Source organism: Macaca thibetana, chromosome 1, assembly GCF_024542745.1.
Source record: "Macaca thibetana thibetana isolate TM-01 chromosome 1, ASM2454274v1, whole genome shotgun sequence".
In the NCBI taxonomy this organism is placed as follows: domain Eukaryota; kingdom Metazoa; phylum Chordata; class Mammalia; order Primates; family Cercopithecidae; genus Macaca; species Macaca thibetana.
This window is the reverse complement of record NC_065578.1, coordinates 87980282-87996214: the sequence shown is the minus strand read 5'-3', so window position 1 is coordinate 87996214 and position 15933 is coordinate 87980282. Positions and strand designations below refer to the sequence as shown.

At 35.4% G+C, this 15933-nt stretch overlaps 1 protein-coding gene across 3 annotated transcripts in view; it reads right to left on the bottom strand.

Moving 5' to 3' along the window:
- The window catches only part of PKN2 (protein kinase N2), a 158448-nt gene that overhangs the window by 69695 nt on the left and 72820 nt on the right, over positions 1–15933 (bottom strand). For all 3 annotated transcript variants that reach the window (XM_050806324.1, XM_050806341.1, XM_050806332.1), the window contains exon 3: positions 436–590. In XM_050806324.1, the coding sequence (XP_050662281.1) occupies positions 436–590 (155 nt within the window). The remainder of the gene's footprint in view (positions 1–435; positions 591–15933) is intronic.

Sequence of the window (15933 nt, the reverse complement as noted above, 5' to 3'; positions counted from 1 at the left end):
TAAACAATTTTTAAAATGTTACCTTAAAAAAAAAACCCACGAAACAAAACATGTTTCCAAATTCTTTTATTCACTCTTTCAAATTTTGAGGTAAAAATGATCTCAGATGTCATAATATAGTGTTTAAACAGTGAAATTACCAATTAAAAGCACAAAAATGTGACAAACACAGCACTAAACAGATCTCAAAAAGGATACTTTTTAGTGTACCATAGCTTAAGAAGGCAAAATCACCTTGTTAGACCTCAGCTGGAAATAAGCATGTCAGATAATTCAAATTTCCCCCGCTCCAGGCATGTACACAAATGACTGCCAAAGTGCCATGCCACCAGTACTGATGTTGAAGTTACAAATAAATTTTATTGAGTAGATAAATTTATAACTATGGAGTCTGCAAATAATGACTAAGTAGTTACATTTATTTACTACACTTACCTTTGAAGATCCATTTGAATACATCTGTATCATATTCTCTGCACCTTGTTTTACTTTAAGTTCTATATCCAATTGTTTTTGTAGAGCCTTTAATCTATTGTTGCTAGTAGAACAACGAGGGTCACTATTTGGAGTATCTGGAGTCCTTGGGCAATCTGTAAATAAAATATTGTTAAAATTACTTATTAGAATGAATTGCTGCTTAAAATTGGAAGTTAGTATTTTTCAAATAAACAGCGTTTTTCAAACTTTGAGATGAGCCTAAATGAAATCTCCTTATGCTTATAGACAATCCATGAATTCAACCAATTCATGCAAAAAAAAAAAAAAAAAAGTATTTGAGTTGCAAGACTACTTCCCAGGGTAGATTCCACTTAAAACATAAAAGTGATTATATTAAGTCTGAAACTCAGTTAGAAGATTGTCCATGGTTTCTCCAACACCATTATTATTATTATTATTATTTTTTTTGAGATGGAGTCTCGCTCTGTTGCCCAGGCTGGAGTGCAGTGGCGCCATCTCCACTCACTGCAAGCTCCGCCTCCCAGGTTCAAGCCATTCTCCTGCCTCAGCCTCCTGTATAGCTGGGACTACAGGTGCCTGCCACCACGCCCGGCTAATTTTTGTATTTTTTTTAGTAGAGACGGGGTTTCACCGTGTTAGCCAGGATGGTCTCGATCTCCTGACTTCGTGATCCGCCCGTCTCGGCCTCCCAAAGTGCTGGGATTACAGGCGTGAGCCACCGCGCCCGGCCAACACTATTATTTTTAAATCAACTTGACTAGTTTATTCAATAATTAAACTAAATTTCCTACTATAACCTCATTAGCTGGAGAATAAAGCATATTCAAACACGATACAAATTCAATTAAGGTAATTCTTTTTAAAGAGAACTAAGGTTATCTACAGTGTAGCAATGCTTCAAAAATATTGATCCATCAATATCAAATTGATGCAGGGCAGAAGGAGGTTACAGAGGGATGAAAAATTCAAGTTCATAGCCTCTCATAAAGGATACTGTGTTGCTTCTATTTAAAAAACAAAAACAAAACTTCGCAGAATAAGTTAGGGAGGAGTCCCTTCTCAATTTTCTTGGATAGTTTCTGTGAAATGGTACCAGCTCTTATTTGCACATCTGGTAGAATTTGTTTATGAATCCATCTGGTTCTGGGCTTTTTTGGTCGGTAGGTTATTCAGTTTTGGAACTTGTTTTTAGTCGGTTCAAGGGTTCTATTTCTTCCTGGCTCAGTCTTGGGAGGGTGTATGTGTCCAGGAATTCATCCATTTCTTCTAGATTTTCTAGTTTATATGCATAGAGGTGTTCATAATATTCTCTGAAGCAATTGCAACAAAAGCAAAAATTGACAAACGGGATCTAATTAAAGAGGTTCTACACAGCAAAAGAAACTATCAACAGAGTAAAGAGACAACCTACAGAATGGGAGAAAAAGTATTTGCACAAACTACACATTTGACAAAGGTCTAACATCAGCATCCATGATGAACTTAACAAGGAAAAAACTGAAAAGTGGGCAAAGGATATGAACAGATACTTTTGAAAAGACATACATGTGGCCAACACGCACATTAAAAAAAGCTCAACATCACTGATCATTAGAGAAATGCAAATCAAAATCACAATGAGATACTATCTCACACCAGTCAGAATGGCTTTTTTTGTTTTCTTTTTTTGAGACGGAGTCTTGCTCTGTCACTCAGGCTGGAGTTCAGTGGCGCCATCTTGGCTCACTGCAACCTCTGCCTCCCAGGTTCAAGCCATTCTCCTGCCTCAGCCTCCTGAGTAGCTGGGATTACAGGCGTACGCCATCATGTCGGGCTTATTTTTGTATTTTTAGTATAGGCGGTGTTTCACCATGTTGGTCAGGCTGCTCTCGAACTCCTGACCTCTTGATCTGCCTGCCACGGCCTCCCAAAGTGCTGGGATTACAGACGTGAGCCACTGTACCCGGCTCAGAATGGCTATTATTAAAAAGTCAAAAAATTACAGAGGCTACTGAGGATGCAGAGAAAAAGCAATGCTTATACACTGTTTGTGGGAGTGTAAGTTAGTTCAACTGTTGTGGAAGACAGTGTGGAGATTCTGCAAAGACCAAAAGACAGAAATACCATTCGACCCAGCAATCCCGTTAGTGGGTATATACCCAAAGCAATATAAATGGTTCTATCATAAGGATACATACATGTGTATATTCATTGTAGCAAAGACATGGAATCAACCTAAATGCCCAGCAATGACAGACTGAATAAAGAAAATGTGTGTGTGTATATATATATAAACATACACACACACACACACACACACACACACACACACACACACCATGGACTACTATATAGCCATTAAAAAAAAAGAGAGAGAGAGAGATCATGTCCTCTGCAGGAACATGGATGGAGCTAGAGGCCATTATCCTTAGCAAACTAATGCAGGAACACAAAACCAAATACCACATGTTCTTTCTTATAAGTGGGAGCTAAATGATGAGAACACATGGACACATAGAGGAGAACAACAGACACTGAGGCCTATTGGAGTGTGGAGGGTGGGAGGAGGGAGAGGAACATGAAAAACAACTATTGAGTACTAGGCTTAATATCTGAGTGACAAAATAATCTGTATAATAAACCCCCAAGACACAAGTTTACTTATATAACAAATCTTCACGGGTACCCTTAAACTTAAAATAAAAGTTAAAAAAAAAAAGCGTAATATGTTGCTTTACAGATTTCTATGATTTTAGGAATGGGAATATTTTCAAAATCTCTGTGTTAGTAAAGTCCCTAAAAATTCAAAACATGTGCCATTTAAAGATGAGCTTCATGGAAATAAATTTGTCCTAGAATAAAATAAAAATGGGAACTATTAATGCATAAAAAATCAATGCCTGCAGATTTTGAAAATTATAATTTTCCAAGTAAATAATTTTCATTTTGCAAAAACAAATAAAACTTCAAAAAGAACCATCTTATTCTGGATAATCCATTATTATTGAAACACTTCTTTTTTTTTTTTTTTTTTTTTTTTTTTTTTTTTTTTGAGACAGTCTCACTCTGTCACCCAGGTTGTAGTGCAGTGGTGTGATCTCGGCTCACTGCAACCTCTGCCTCCTGGATGCAAGCAATTCTCTGCCTCAGCCTCTCGAGTAGCTAGTATTACAGGCGCCTGCCACCATGCCTGGCTAATTTTTTGTATTTTTAGTAGAGACAGGGTTTCACCATCTTGGCCAGGCTGGTCTTGAACTCCTGACCTCATAATCCACCTGCCTCAGCCTCCCAAAGTGCTGGGATTACAGGTATGCGCCCGGCCGGTTGGAACACTTACCTTCAATCAAAATTCTTCATATTTTAAATTTAGTATTTGTATTTTTATCCACACTAGGTCCCTTTACTTCTAAAAAAGCTAGAAGACTAGGGTACTACCCTGTTCTGGGTGGTAAGTAACTTGGTCATCACTGGAAAACTGCCTAAGCTCCAAGTTACTTTACCTTTGTGCTTCAAGGTTCCCTTCACTCCTCTACAATATAAGATGGTGTGACTAACCATTTTAATGAATGTATTTCATATTAAGTTTTATATTCCCTTTAAAAAATCACTAATTCAAACACATGCAATTATAATTTATTAATATAAAAATATAGATATTAAGGCTGAGGCAGCAGAATCACTTAAGGCCAGGAGTCTGAGACTAGCCTGGGCAACCAAGTCAGATGCTGTTTCTAAAATAAATAGATAAATAAATAAATGAGATACTAGGCTAGGATGTAAAATAATAGTGCTTTAACGATATCTGCCCAAACACGTGTATGTGTGCATATAAATCCTTAGAATAACCTTTTGAGACAGATATTATCCATACTTTATATATCAGGAAACAGGCAAAGCCACACAATTAATTCAGAAAAGGTTTCTGTTCTAACTGAAGTCCCCAAATTACAAATGGGCTGCCCAAAAAAACTGATATAAAATGTAGGTAAGTTTTCAAATCAAATCACAAAAGAGCAACTTAGTATATATCTAGTATAGTGGTTAAGACTGCCCAGGTTTGAGTCTCAGTTTTGATACTGAGATTCAGTACAAACCACGTAATATAGGGTAAGGTACCTTATTTTCTTCATGTGTTAAATAGTGAAAACAGCATGTACCTCACAAGATTATAGTGAAGATTAAATAAATTATATGTACAGAGCTTAGAAACAGGTGTGGTACATAGTAAATATGCAATAAATATTAACCAGCAGTACCCACCGTAGAAAGAGTATCTCTGTTGAGTCCATAAATGAACTACACATTATAACAATGACTGAACAGATCTGGGAACATTTTAATTTTCTTCTTTTTGTATAAATGATATCAGAATCTTGTAAGAAGTGTAAATTACACAGAATTTGGTATATAAAGATAGCTTATAGTAAGCACATTTTTTACAGAACTGGAATGCATTCAGAATAGAAGGCCCTTAGTTGAGTATGAAAATGTGTTGTCTGTAAAACAGTTGATTGTGTGTTTAGCCTAGGATGAGAAGGAAAAATGATTCCTGTCTAAACATTTAAATATTTGTCTATGAAAGCTGTCCACTTACTATTTCCCCACAAGACAGAGAATTAGAACCAATGAGTAAAAAGGTAGTAAGGGCAAAATTTTTGTCACAACATAAATTCCTTATGTTTTGGGTTATCTAACAATAAAATGGCTTGTCTTAAAATGTAATAAAGTCTCGTCTCTGGAAGCACTTATACAAAAGACAGATTACAATTTGTTAGAGATACTATATAATAGACTCTTAAACATTACAGCAGGTTGTACTAAGATATTGAAATATTCGGCTGGGCACGGTGGTTTATGTCTGTAATCCCAGCATTTTGGGAGGCCAAGGCAGGTGGATCACGAGGTCAAGAGATCAAGACCATCCATGCTGAAACCCCATCTCCACTAAAAATACAAAAATTAGGTGGGCATGGTGGTGCACGTCTGTAGTCCCGGCTATTCAGGAAGCTGAGCAGGCAAATCGCTTGAACCCAGGAGGCAGAGGTTACTGTTAGCTGAGATTGCGCCACTGCACTCCAGCCTGGTGACAGAGCAAGACTCCGTCTCAAAAAAAAAAAAAAGATATATCCATTGATCTGATAGTCTGTGAATTTGTAAAAATACTACATAACACTGTTCTTAAGAAAAAGTATATCCTCAGTTTTAATAATGATTACAGGAATATAAGAAATGAGAAAATGGTTAAGAACCAGGGCTCTGAGGTCAGAATGCCTGGGTTAAAATCCTGTGGTTGCTACTCATTGGTATGGTCTTGATTATATACTTACTTAACATCTCTGTGCTACAGTTTCCTTAGCCACAAATTGAGGATTACTGTAAAAACAAAGCCTATATAGTGCTTAGGTTGACGCTTAAAATGTAATAAGGGCTCAGTAATATTACAAGTCAGGGCTCAGCTAAGTAGCCAGTATTTCTGCTCATTTAATCTTCCAAAGAACTCATAAAGGTTTGCAATATAACTTCATTTTACAAATAAAAAAATCTGGGTCGGGCGAGGTGGGTCAAGCCTGTAATCCCAGCACTTTGGGAGGCTGAGACGGGCGGATCATGAGGTCAGGAGATCGAGACCATCCTGGCTAACACGGTGAAACTCCGTCTCTACTAAAAATACAAAAAAAAATTAGCCGGGCGTGGTGGCGGGCGCCTGTAGACCCAGCTACTTGGAGGCTGAGGCGGGAGAATGGCGTGAACCCGGGAGGCGGAGCTTGGAGTGAGCGGAGATCGCGCGCCACTGCACTCCAGCCTGGATGACAGAGCAAGACTCCGTCTCAAAAAAATAAAAAAATAAAAAATCTGAAACTTAGAGAATTTATTTGCAAAGGTCACAAAAGTGTACACCAAGGCAGAAATTTAACCTTAAATATGTCTTATATGAAGTAAACTTTATAAAGTTCACTATTTTTCCCATTTAGAAATCAGAGTAACACTGTTCTCACCCTTGGATTTCATCTATTTTCCCCTTGAACCTGCTTTCCTACACGCTACCTTTCTTCTCTCCAATTTTCTTCCTTGTACTTTATAGTAAATTTGAGCACGATAAAACATACAGTTGCCAGTATATTTCTTAAACTCTTCTTCTCATAGTGAAACATATTTTAAAACAAGGATAATTAGAACTTCCTACTCCCCATTAATACTCTCACCATTCAAAAAAAAAAATTAAAAACTTTATAAAATGGTTATCATTTTTCTACTCTTAACAACTGCCTTTACATTTAAAAAGAGGTGAATCTGCTCTTAAATACATACTTTGCTGGCTAAAGAAACTAAACCCCATGATTACAACAAAAAACAAATTTCCATTTGCTACATACATTGCTAATATTACTGAAAAAGTTTTCTCGGGGCTATTATAAGAAATTATGCATGCTTCTAACCTTCTAAACATTATACAATTCAAAATGTATGTTATACAAATTCAATAAACTTGCTTTAATGTTTACATATTAGATCAAAGAGATTTTAGGCATGTATAAGTTACAGTAGACAATGCACTGGAGATAAGCCCATAAAGTCACACGTTTACACACATTTAGCCAATATAAATTGTTGTGCTTTAAGATGGAAAGTAGACAAGATTAATTCCTCCACTAAAATATTTTTAATAGCCATGTCTACCAAATACAGTCCCAACTTCACGGTTAGGCATTAAAGGTCTTATGCTATCTAGCTCCAAGCTAATTCTCCACTACTATTTTTCCTTGTCAAATTCTGTGTTCAAAACCTTTCTAATAAAATGCAATCGCTTTCTTAAATACTATTGTTAGTTTAGGCATTACTTTCTCCAGAAAACCTTCCCTAACCATTCTCCAGTCTAATATATCTTCAAAGTATACTTTCGTCCCTCCATTGAAATGTGTACTACACAGTATTATAATCTGTTTTCACATCTGTTTTTCCTCTGAGACTAGAAGCATCTTGAGTGCTGTGTTCTTAGCTATTTTAATGACTGAGTTTAACAGCAGACCAGACACAGAAAAATAGCAGATTAATACTGAAAAATAGCTAAGTTTTTTAAAAAGAGAAAGGAAAAATGAGACATAAAGAGACACAGAGGGAAAAAAAAAAAAAGCTCCAATATATCTTATGGTGCTTCAGAAGAAAAATAGTGACTTGAAGACAATATATAAAGAGATAATGACTATCACCTTTTAAGAACTAATAAAAATGCCAATCCACAGATTCAGGATACCCAATCAACCCCAAGCACAAACATATAGGGGAAAAAAAGTTCATACTTGGACATATCACGGTGAAACTTCAGAACATCAAAGACAAAGTGTTCACAGCAGTCAGAGAAAGGGTACCTTCAAAGGAATTACAGTTAAATTTATGGCAGTTTTCAGCAACAACACTGAAAGGTGGAAGAAGGTGAAATGACAGCTTCTTTATGTTAAAGGATACAACTACCTCCTTAGACTGTGATATGGTTTGGATCTGTGTCCCTGCCCCAATCTCATGTCAAACTGGGATCCCCAATATTGAACGTGGGGCCTTGTGGGAGATGACTGGATCATGGGTGTGGGTCTTTAATGAGTGGTTTAGCACCATCCCCTTGGTGCTGTTCTCACGATAGTGAGATCTGGTTTTTTAAAAGTGTGTAGCTCCTCCCACTCTCTCTCTTGCTCCTGCTCTGACCATGTAAGACGTGTTTGCTTCCCTTTCGCCTTCCACCATGATTGAAAGTTTTCTGAGGCCTCCCCAGAAGCCTAGCAGATGCCAGCATCATGCTTCCTGTACAGCCTGTGCAACCATAAGCCAATTAAAGCTCTTCATAAATTACCCAGTCTTGGGTATTTCTTTACAGTAGTGTCAGAATGAACTAATAAAGGTTGTATATATCCAATGAAAATATCTTTCAACAGTGAAGACAAAATAAAAATATTATCAGACAAAGATGAAAACAGTTTTTCACAGACTCATTAAAAATTTAAAAATGCTAAAGGATGTACTCTGGGAAGAAGAAAAGTGATTCTAATTGGTAGGTCAAAAAAGAAATAACAAAGAACAGATAAAGTGGCTTAGATGTGAGTGATTTTAAAGGACCACCATATAAACCAATAAAAAAAGTCATGAGGGGGTTTTTAAAAAATCACAATTACAATGGCAAAAACTGCAATTAATTTTGCACCAACCTAGTAAGACAGTAAAATATAAGCTAGGGTATAAGTAAATAAAAGCATTCTAAAGCCTTTGAATTGTCCAAGAGATAAAAACAGCAATCAGACTACTGCCTTTGACAAGTATGCATGATGTACTATCTAAATGAATCAATTTCCAAAACAATCAAACTTTTAATAATTGATTCTTAAAAAATAGTCTGAAAATGGCAAGAAAAGAAAGAAAAAGAAACATTAAAGGTACAAAATAAGATACTAAATATAAACCCAAATGTAACAGCAATCATTTAAATAGGCTAAATGATCCAGGTAAAAGAGATTATTAGATTAGGTAAAAACAAATGAATAAAATAAATCCAACTATATGCTATTTTAAGAAACATATCTAAAACATGATACAGAAAAGCTGAAAGTAAGGAAATGGAAGAAAGGTATTCCACACAATCACTAACCTCAACCCACAACCTGTATTGATAACAGACAAAAGATAATTTAAGGCAAAAAATACTTCAAGACAGAAAGATTACAGATAAGTCATTTCATTATAATAGAAGGTTCAATTCACCAGAAATATGCATCAATTCTAAATATGTAGGTGTTCAATTATGTGGCAACAAAATAAATAAAAAACTGGCAAATTTTAAAAAAATATAGCAAATCTGCATTCCACCAAATTATAACACAGACGGTTCCAGCACATAATTACAAATCACAAATCTCAATCAGAAAACAATTCACCATGAGAAAAAAATTACAGGATTAGCCTTGTAAAGATTTCACTTATTGTATTTATCCTATAGAGACTGTGAAATAAGTATGTTAAATATGTAAAGCTAAATGCAAGGGGTATCAACTGGGACAAGAGACTATCAAAATTACCAAGATTAACAAAATAGAACCTCTAGCATTAAAAAAATACGTAATAACAAAATTAGAAACACAATATTTGATAAAGAGTAAGTTTGATACAGGTGAAGAAACTATTAGAGAAATGGAGATAGATTTGAAGAAATTAATATGTATCTAAAGTTCCTGAAAAACTACGTAGAAGGAAAACAGGAGGTACAACAATCAAAGGGACAGAGGCTAACAATTTCCCATAAATTGATGAAACACATAAATCTCAGATTTAGGAAACCCAACAAATCCCAAGTAAATCAAATGAAATGAAATCTATGCCATTATACTTTAAGTCTAGAACACTGAAGACAAAGGATATCTTAATAGAAACTAGATGATCTACATGGCTTCAAACATGAGACTGGCAGCTGTTTCCTCAACAAGAGTAGAATCCAGACAACCACGAAATAATAGTTTCTAAGTGCTGAAAGAAAATAAATGTCAACTTAGCATTGTATATAAAGGGGAAATCGTCTTTCTAAAGTATCTACTGTACTTTAGGAAGTACAAGAAAAGATCATTCTAGAAGGTATGTCCGAGAAGCATGAACAAAGAAAATGGTCAGCACGTGGGTAACTATAAATCAACAATGACTATATAGAACAATAATGTTTAGATCTAATTTGTGGAATTGAAGCTAAAACGATATAAACAGAACATGGCCAACAACAGCATGTAAGTATTCTAAGTTTATTGTATAGTATAGAAAGGTTTTGCCATTGCAGAATCTAGTTGACAAACTACGCAAGTTATTTTGGACAGAGGGAACTTAATACAGGGAACTAGTTATATCATATGTTGCCAAGTATTATGCAAAGGACAACCCTGTGTACAGGTGGCAAAATTCCTCTTCTCAAAGAGGTTAGAGTCAGGTGTGTGTGTGTGTGTTTATGTATACGTGTGTAAAAATATAACGTATGTATATATAAAAGGGACACTTTTATGTACCTGTATGTATATGTGTGTGTCTATACATACCAGAGTGTATGTGTGTATATATGAACATTTTCAAACATACTGAAAGTTGAATTTTACAGTGAGCACCCATATACCCATTACCTAGATTCTGCTAATCTACACACACACATGTGCATAAGTATAGAGAGGTAAAAAAAAGAGGTAAAAAAGAGAAAACATAGGGATAGGAGAAAAAAATTAGAGCTGGGATTAGTAGCAGAAAACGTTGAAATAATAGAGGCAGATGCCAGACCATTTGAAAGGCATCTCTACCATGCTGCAAATTTGTACTGTATTCTGTAGCAAATGAAGATCCACTGAAAAGTTTAAATCAAGTAACTAACAGGACTGAATCTGAATTCTAGATTTTAAAAAATGCTGACAGTAGTGTTTATGTTGAATTAAAGAAATACTGAATTTGTACTCTGTGGCAATAAAGATGGAGAGGAGATACAGATTTCAGTCCTGTTATCAGAGGTAGAATCTATAAGGTTTGGCGACTTACAAACTTACAATGAAGGTTGAAGGTGGGGAAAAAGGTTTTAAAAAGTCAGGTTTTAGTTATAGATTACTGGGTCACGCCACTAACAGGGCAGAAAACACAGAGAAAGATTCAGAGATAGCGGTCCAAGAAAGGAAGAGTTCAATTTTAGACATGATGAGAGGCAAAGCCAACAGGACATCCAGGTAATAATCCAAAAGGGCGGCTATAAACTATCAGATGAAGCCCAGAAAACACAGCCTAGCTGGAGATACAGCTTTGGAAGTCACCAGAAAACAGGATATGATTAAAATTTCCTTAAGGATAAGATTTCCCAATGCCAGAATAACGAGTAAATACTGAATTTGTTAGATTCCCCCAAAATGTGTAGAGCAATAGATTGCTGTTTCTGGTGCTTTTCGTATTTTCTTTAAAACCACAACTGAGCAGTTGGCTTACAAGATGAAACAGAGTTCTACAACACAGGAGCAATCCTGATCCGTCTTAGAGGACTTCTGACTACTTAAGGTCTAGCCTTACCCTGATTCCTTGATTGTCTTGGAGATTAGGAATATGGTTGAATTCTTGAGTCTTTACTTCCCAGACCCAGGAAAGCCTCCTCAGACTTTATTTTACATCCAAATGGGGTTTCATGTTCAGACTTAGATGGCCTTGGATGTCTCATGCTTTTCTTCAAGCTATCAAAATACTGCGTTCACAAAACACCCTAGAGAGGGTACATATTGTCTGTCCCTCTTATTCTACAAATGAGAAAACCAAGCTCTCGACAGGTTCCAAGTGGTATACACCACACAACCATTTAATAGTGCAGCCGGATGACATCTCAGATAATATAACCTTTAGTCTTTATTTTATAGCAAGCTGGCTCTCTATGTCCAATATTCATAAAGTGGTACTTGTATAGCCAGGATGTCTGCTTATGAAACACTGTTTACTCCATTAAACAATTAAAGGGAAAGATATTAATAGTTGAAATAAACTTAGCCAAATCTAAATTAATAAGGTCAATATTAAACAAAATCACTAGCTTACTATTTATCTATATTCTTAACATACTTTCTCCTGTAAGTCTCTAAGTTACTATCTTAAAAATAAACTGCTCCAGAATCTTGCCATGTGTTACCATTACATTAACTTTATACATCTCCTAAAGTCCAACTTTCTTATTTAAAGAAAGATACTTTACCTTTTATAGCCATCTGGAACCTGCTCAGGTTGTAATGAATGCTCAATTATTAAAGGAGGCTTAATTGGCTATTTTATATACTTGGGATAACCCTTGTCATATATCACCAACTGAACTAATTTTGGTTAAATATTTTATAACTAATACAACCTCTGGTTTAAGCTTTCTTAATATGTTACAAAAATAGGCAAGGGTAACACTGTGAGTTAGAATTTTTTTTTTTTTTTGAGACGGAGTCTCGCACTGTCGCCTGGGCTGGAGTGCAATGGCTCAATCTTGGCTCACTGCAACCTCCGCCTCCTGGGTTCACGTGATTGAGTTAGAATAATTTTTTAAGGTAAAACAAGCAACCTAGGTATAAAAATTACAGAACTGCCTCTATCTGCAATATCTTAATGTTTGAAAACTGCACCTATCATTAGAGGAGACTTCTTCATTCTGCATATAACTCTGTACCTAGGGCATGCACTGTTCTTTCATAAATTCTCCTTAAGATGGTGCTGCTCTATTTTTCTTAATTTCCTCTATGACGATAATGTGTATTAACTACTACATACTTGTTAGACTGGTTTAAAAATATATGAACAATACCAAGTGCTGGAGAGAATGTGGAACAACTGGAACTCTCATTCACTGATGGTGGGAATGAAAAATATCACTACTCTAGAATATATTTGGCAGTTTATTTCTTTCTTTTTAAAGACCAGGTCTTGCTCTGTTGCCCAGGCTGGAGTGCAGTGGCACGACCATGGCTCAATGTAGCCTCAAACTCTCAGGCTCAAATAATCCTCCCACCTCAGCCTCCCAAGTAGCTGGGATTACAGGTGCACACCACCATACTTGGCTAATTTTTAAATTTTTCGTGGAGATGAAGTCTCACTATGTTGCCCAGACTGGTCTCAAACTCCTGAGCTCAAATGATTCCCCCACCTCCACCTCCCAAAGTGCTGAGATTTTAGACATGAGCCACTGTGCCCAGCCATCTTCTTATAATGTTAAACATATGCTTCCATATTACTCAGCAATCCTACTCTTCAGTATTTACTACAGTGAACCAAAAACTTTATTCACACAAAAACCTGCACATGAATATTTATAGCAGCTTTACTGATAATTGCCAAAAATTGGAAAACCACCCTAATGTTCTTTGTGAATGGATAAATTATAATACACTTATACAATCAACTATTGCTCAGGAATAAAAAAAAAAATGAACTACTGATACACACAACAACTTGAAGGAGTCTCAAAGGCAATATGCGGAGGGAAAGAAGTCTCAGAAACTTATGTACTTTATAATTCTATGTACATGACATTCTTCAAAAGAGAACTATAGTGACAGAACAGATCAGTGGTTGTCAGGGCATACAGAGGTGAGGAAGGGTGTGACTACAAAGAAAGAATACGAGGGAGATTTATAGGGCATTGGAAGTATTCCTTTTTCTGAATGTGGTGGCAGTTAGATGAATTTATCTTAAAATTCATGGAGAGGTATACTAAAAATATATATACAATTTTACTACATATTAACTGTTTTAGAAAATACATCATAAAAAGAATTCAAGTATTAGGGAATCTATACATTTAATCTCATGATTTTAAAGATGAGGAAACAAATCCAGGAGTTGAAAAGAGCAACTTACTAATGATCACACTATTGAAGTGGGCAGGGCAACAGATAAAAAGAAAATTAAATCTTCATTTCTATTCATCCAAGACCATAAACTGGTCTTTAGTCATGAACAAAGTTCCCTCAATACAGATATATTTTAGGAATTTAGAAGAATTTGCTAAGATTAACCCCACAAAATCCCAACATAATATTAGGTATATTATATTACTAAATTAGTATTTCCCTTCTGAATATTTTAAATATTAAAGAAAACATTCACCAAATTAGTAAGTAGAAACCAATCTAAGCTTGGTGGAGTTTGAAAATATAAGAATGGCACAAGAAAACTGAGATGAAAACAGAGACTATACACTACCCAAATTATTATCTATACTTAATAAAATATAAAAAAATGTTCTTATAGTCTTCTTCAGTGATTATATACTTAAAGAAACCAAGATTCAGGAAACTGACTCTTTCCCAAATGAGTGTCAGGTTCCAACTAAGGCTTAGATTACCACTCCATTTTACAGAGATGAGTAATCTTTTTTCATAAGGTACATTTAGCCTCAGCTAACCATCACTCTAATTTCCACATAGGATGACAACAATACCCCTTTAAACTATTTTTATTTCTAATCAACAAATTAAATACTTATGGGGTACAATGTGATGTTTCATTACATTTATACATTGTAGAATGATCAAATTAGGCTAAGGTATCTATCACCTCAAATATTTATTTATTCGCAGTGAGATTTAACAACCTTTCTTTTTTTTGAAGTATACATCTCTATTAACTATAGTCACCATGCTGTGTAATAGATCACAACTTATTCCTCCTGTCTAAAACTTTTTAACCTGTGACCAACATCTTCCTCTTTCCCATTTACCCATCCTCCCCCTCCCCAGCTCAAGCCTCTGGTAATCAGCATTCTCTTCTACTTTGATGAGTTTATCTTTTTAAGATTTCACACATAAGTGAGGTCATTAGCTATTTGTCTTTCTGTGTCTGGTTTATTTCATTTAGCATAAGGTCCTCTAGGTTCATTCATGTTGCAAATGGCAGAATTTCCTACATCTTTAAGGCTGAATAGTATTGTACTGTGTTTATACCATGTCTTAAAAATACATTTGTCTGTTGATGGGCACTTCAGTTGTTTGGATATCTTGGCTATATAATGCTGGAATGAACATAGGAGTGCAGACATCTCTTCAACATGCTGATTTCAATTTCTTTAAATATATACCCAGAAGAGGAATTGCTGGATTATATAATAATCCTATTTTTAGTTTTCTCAGAAACCTCCACACTATCTTCCCAAGTGGCCATACTAATTTTACAATACCACCAACAATGCACCAGGCTTCCTTTTTTCCATATCCTTGCCAACACTTATCTTCCATTTTTTTGACAATAGCCAATCTAATAGGCATGAGGTGGTATCTCATGGTGGTTTTAATCTGCATTTCTCTGATGGCTAGAGATACTGATCATTTTTTTCATATTATCTGTTGGCCATTTGTATGACTTCTTTTGATAAATGTCTACTCAGGTCCTTTGCCCATTTTTAAAATAAGATTATTTCTTTTCCTTGAATTCAGTAGTCTGAGCTCCTTATTGACCCCTTATCCAATATACAATTTATAAATATTTTCTCCTATTCTTTGGGTTGTCTCTTCACTCTGTTAATTGTTTCCTTTGCTGTACAGAAGTATCCAGTTTGATGCAAACCCATTTATCTGTTTTTGCTTTGGTTGCCTCTGCTTTTATCCAAGAAATCACTGCCTTGATCAATGTCAAAGAGTTTACCCTCTATATTTTCTTCTAGCAGTTTTATAGTTTAATGACTGACATTTAAGTCTTATAAATGTATAAGGTAAGATAAAGGTATAAAGTATAAAGGTATAAGGTTTAAAGGTATAAGATATAAAGGTATTACGTATAAGGGTAAGATAAAGGTCCATTTTCATTCTTCTGCAGGTGGGTATCCAGTCTTCCCAACACCATTTATTGAAGACTCTCTAGTCCCCACCACGTGTTCTCGGCAGATTTGTCAAAAATCAATTGACTTGAATTGCATGGGTTTATTTCTGGGCTCTCTTTTCTATTCCATTGGTTAATGAGTCTATTTTTTATGTCATTACCATGCTGTTT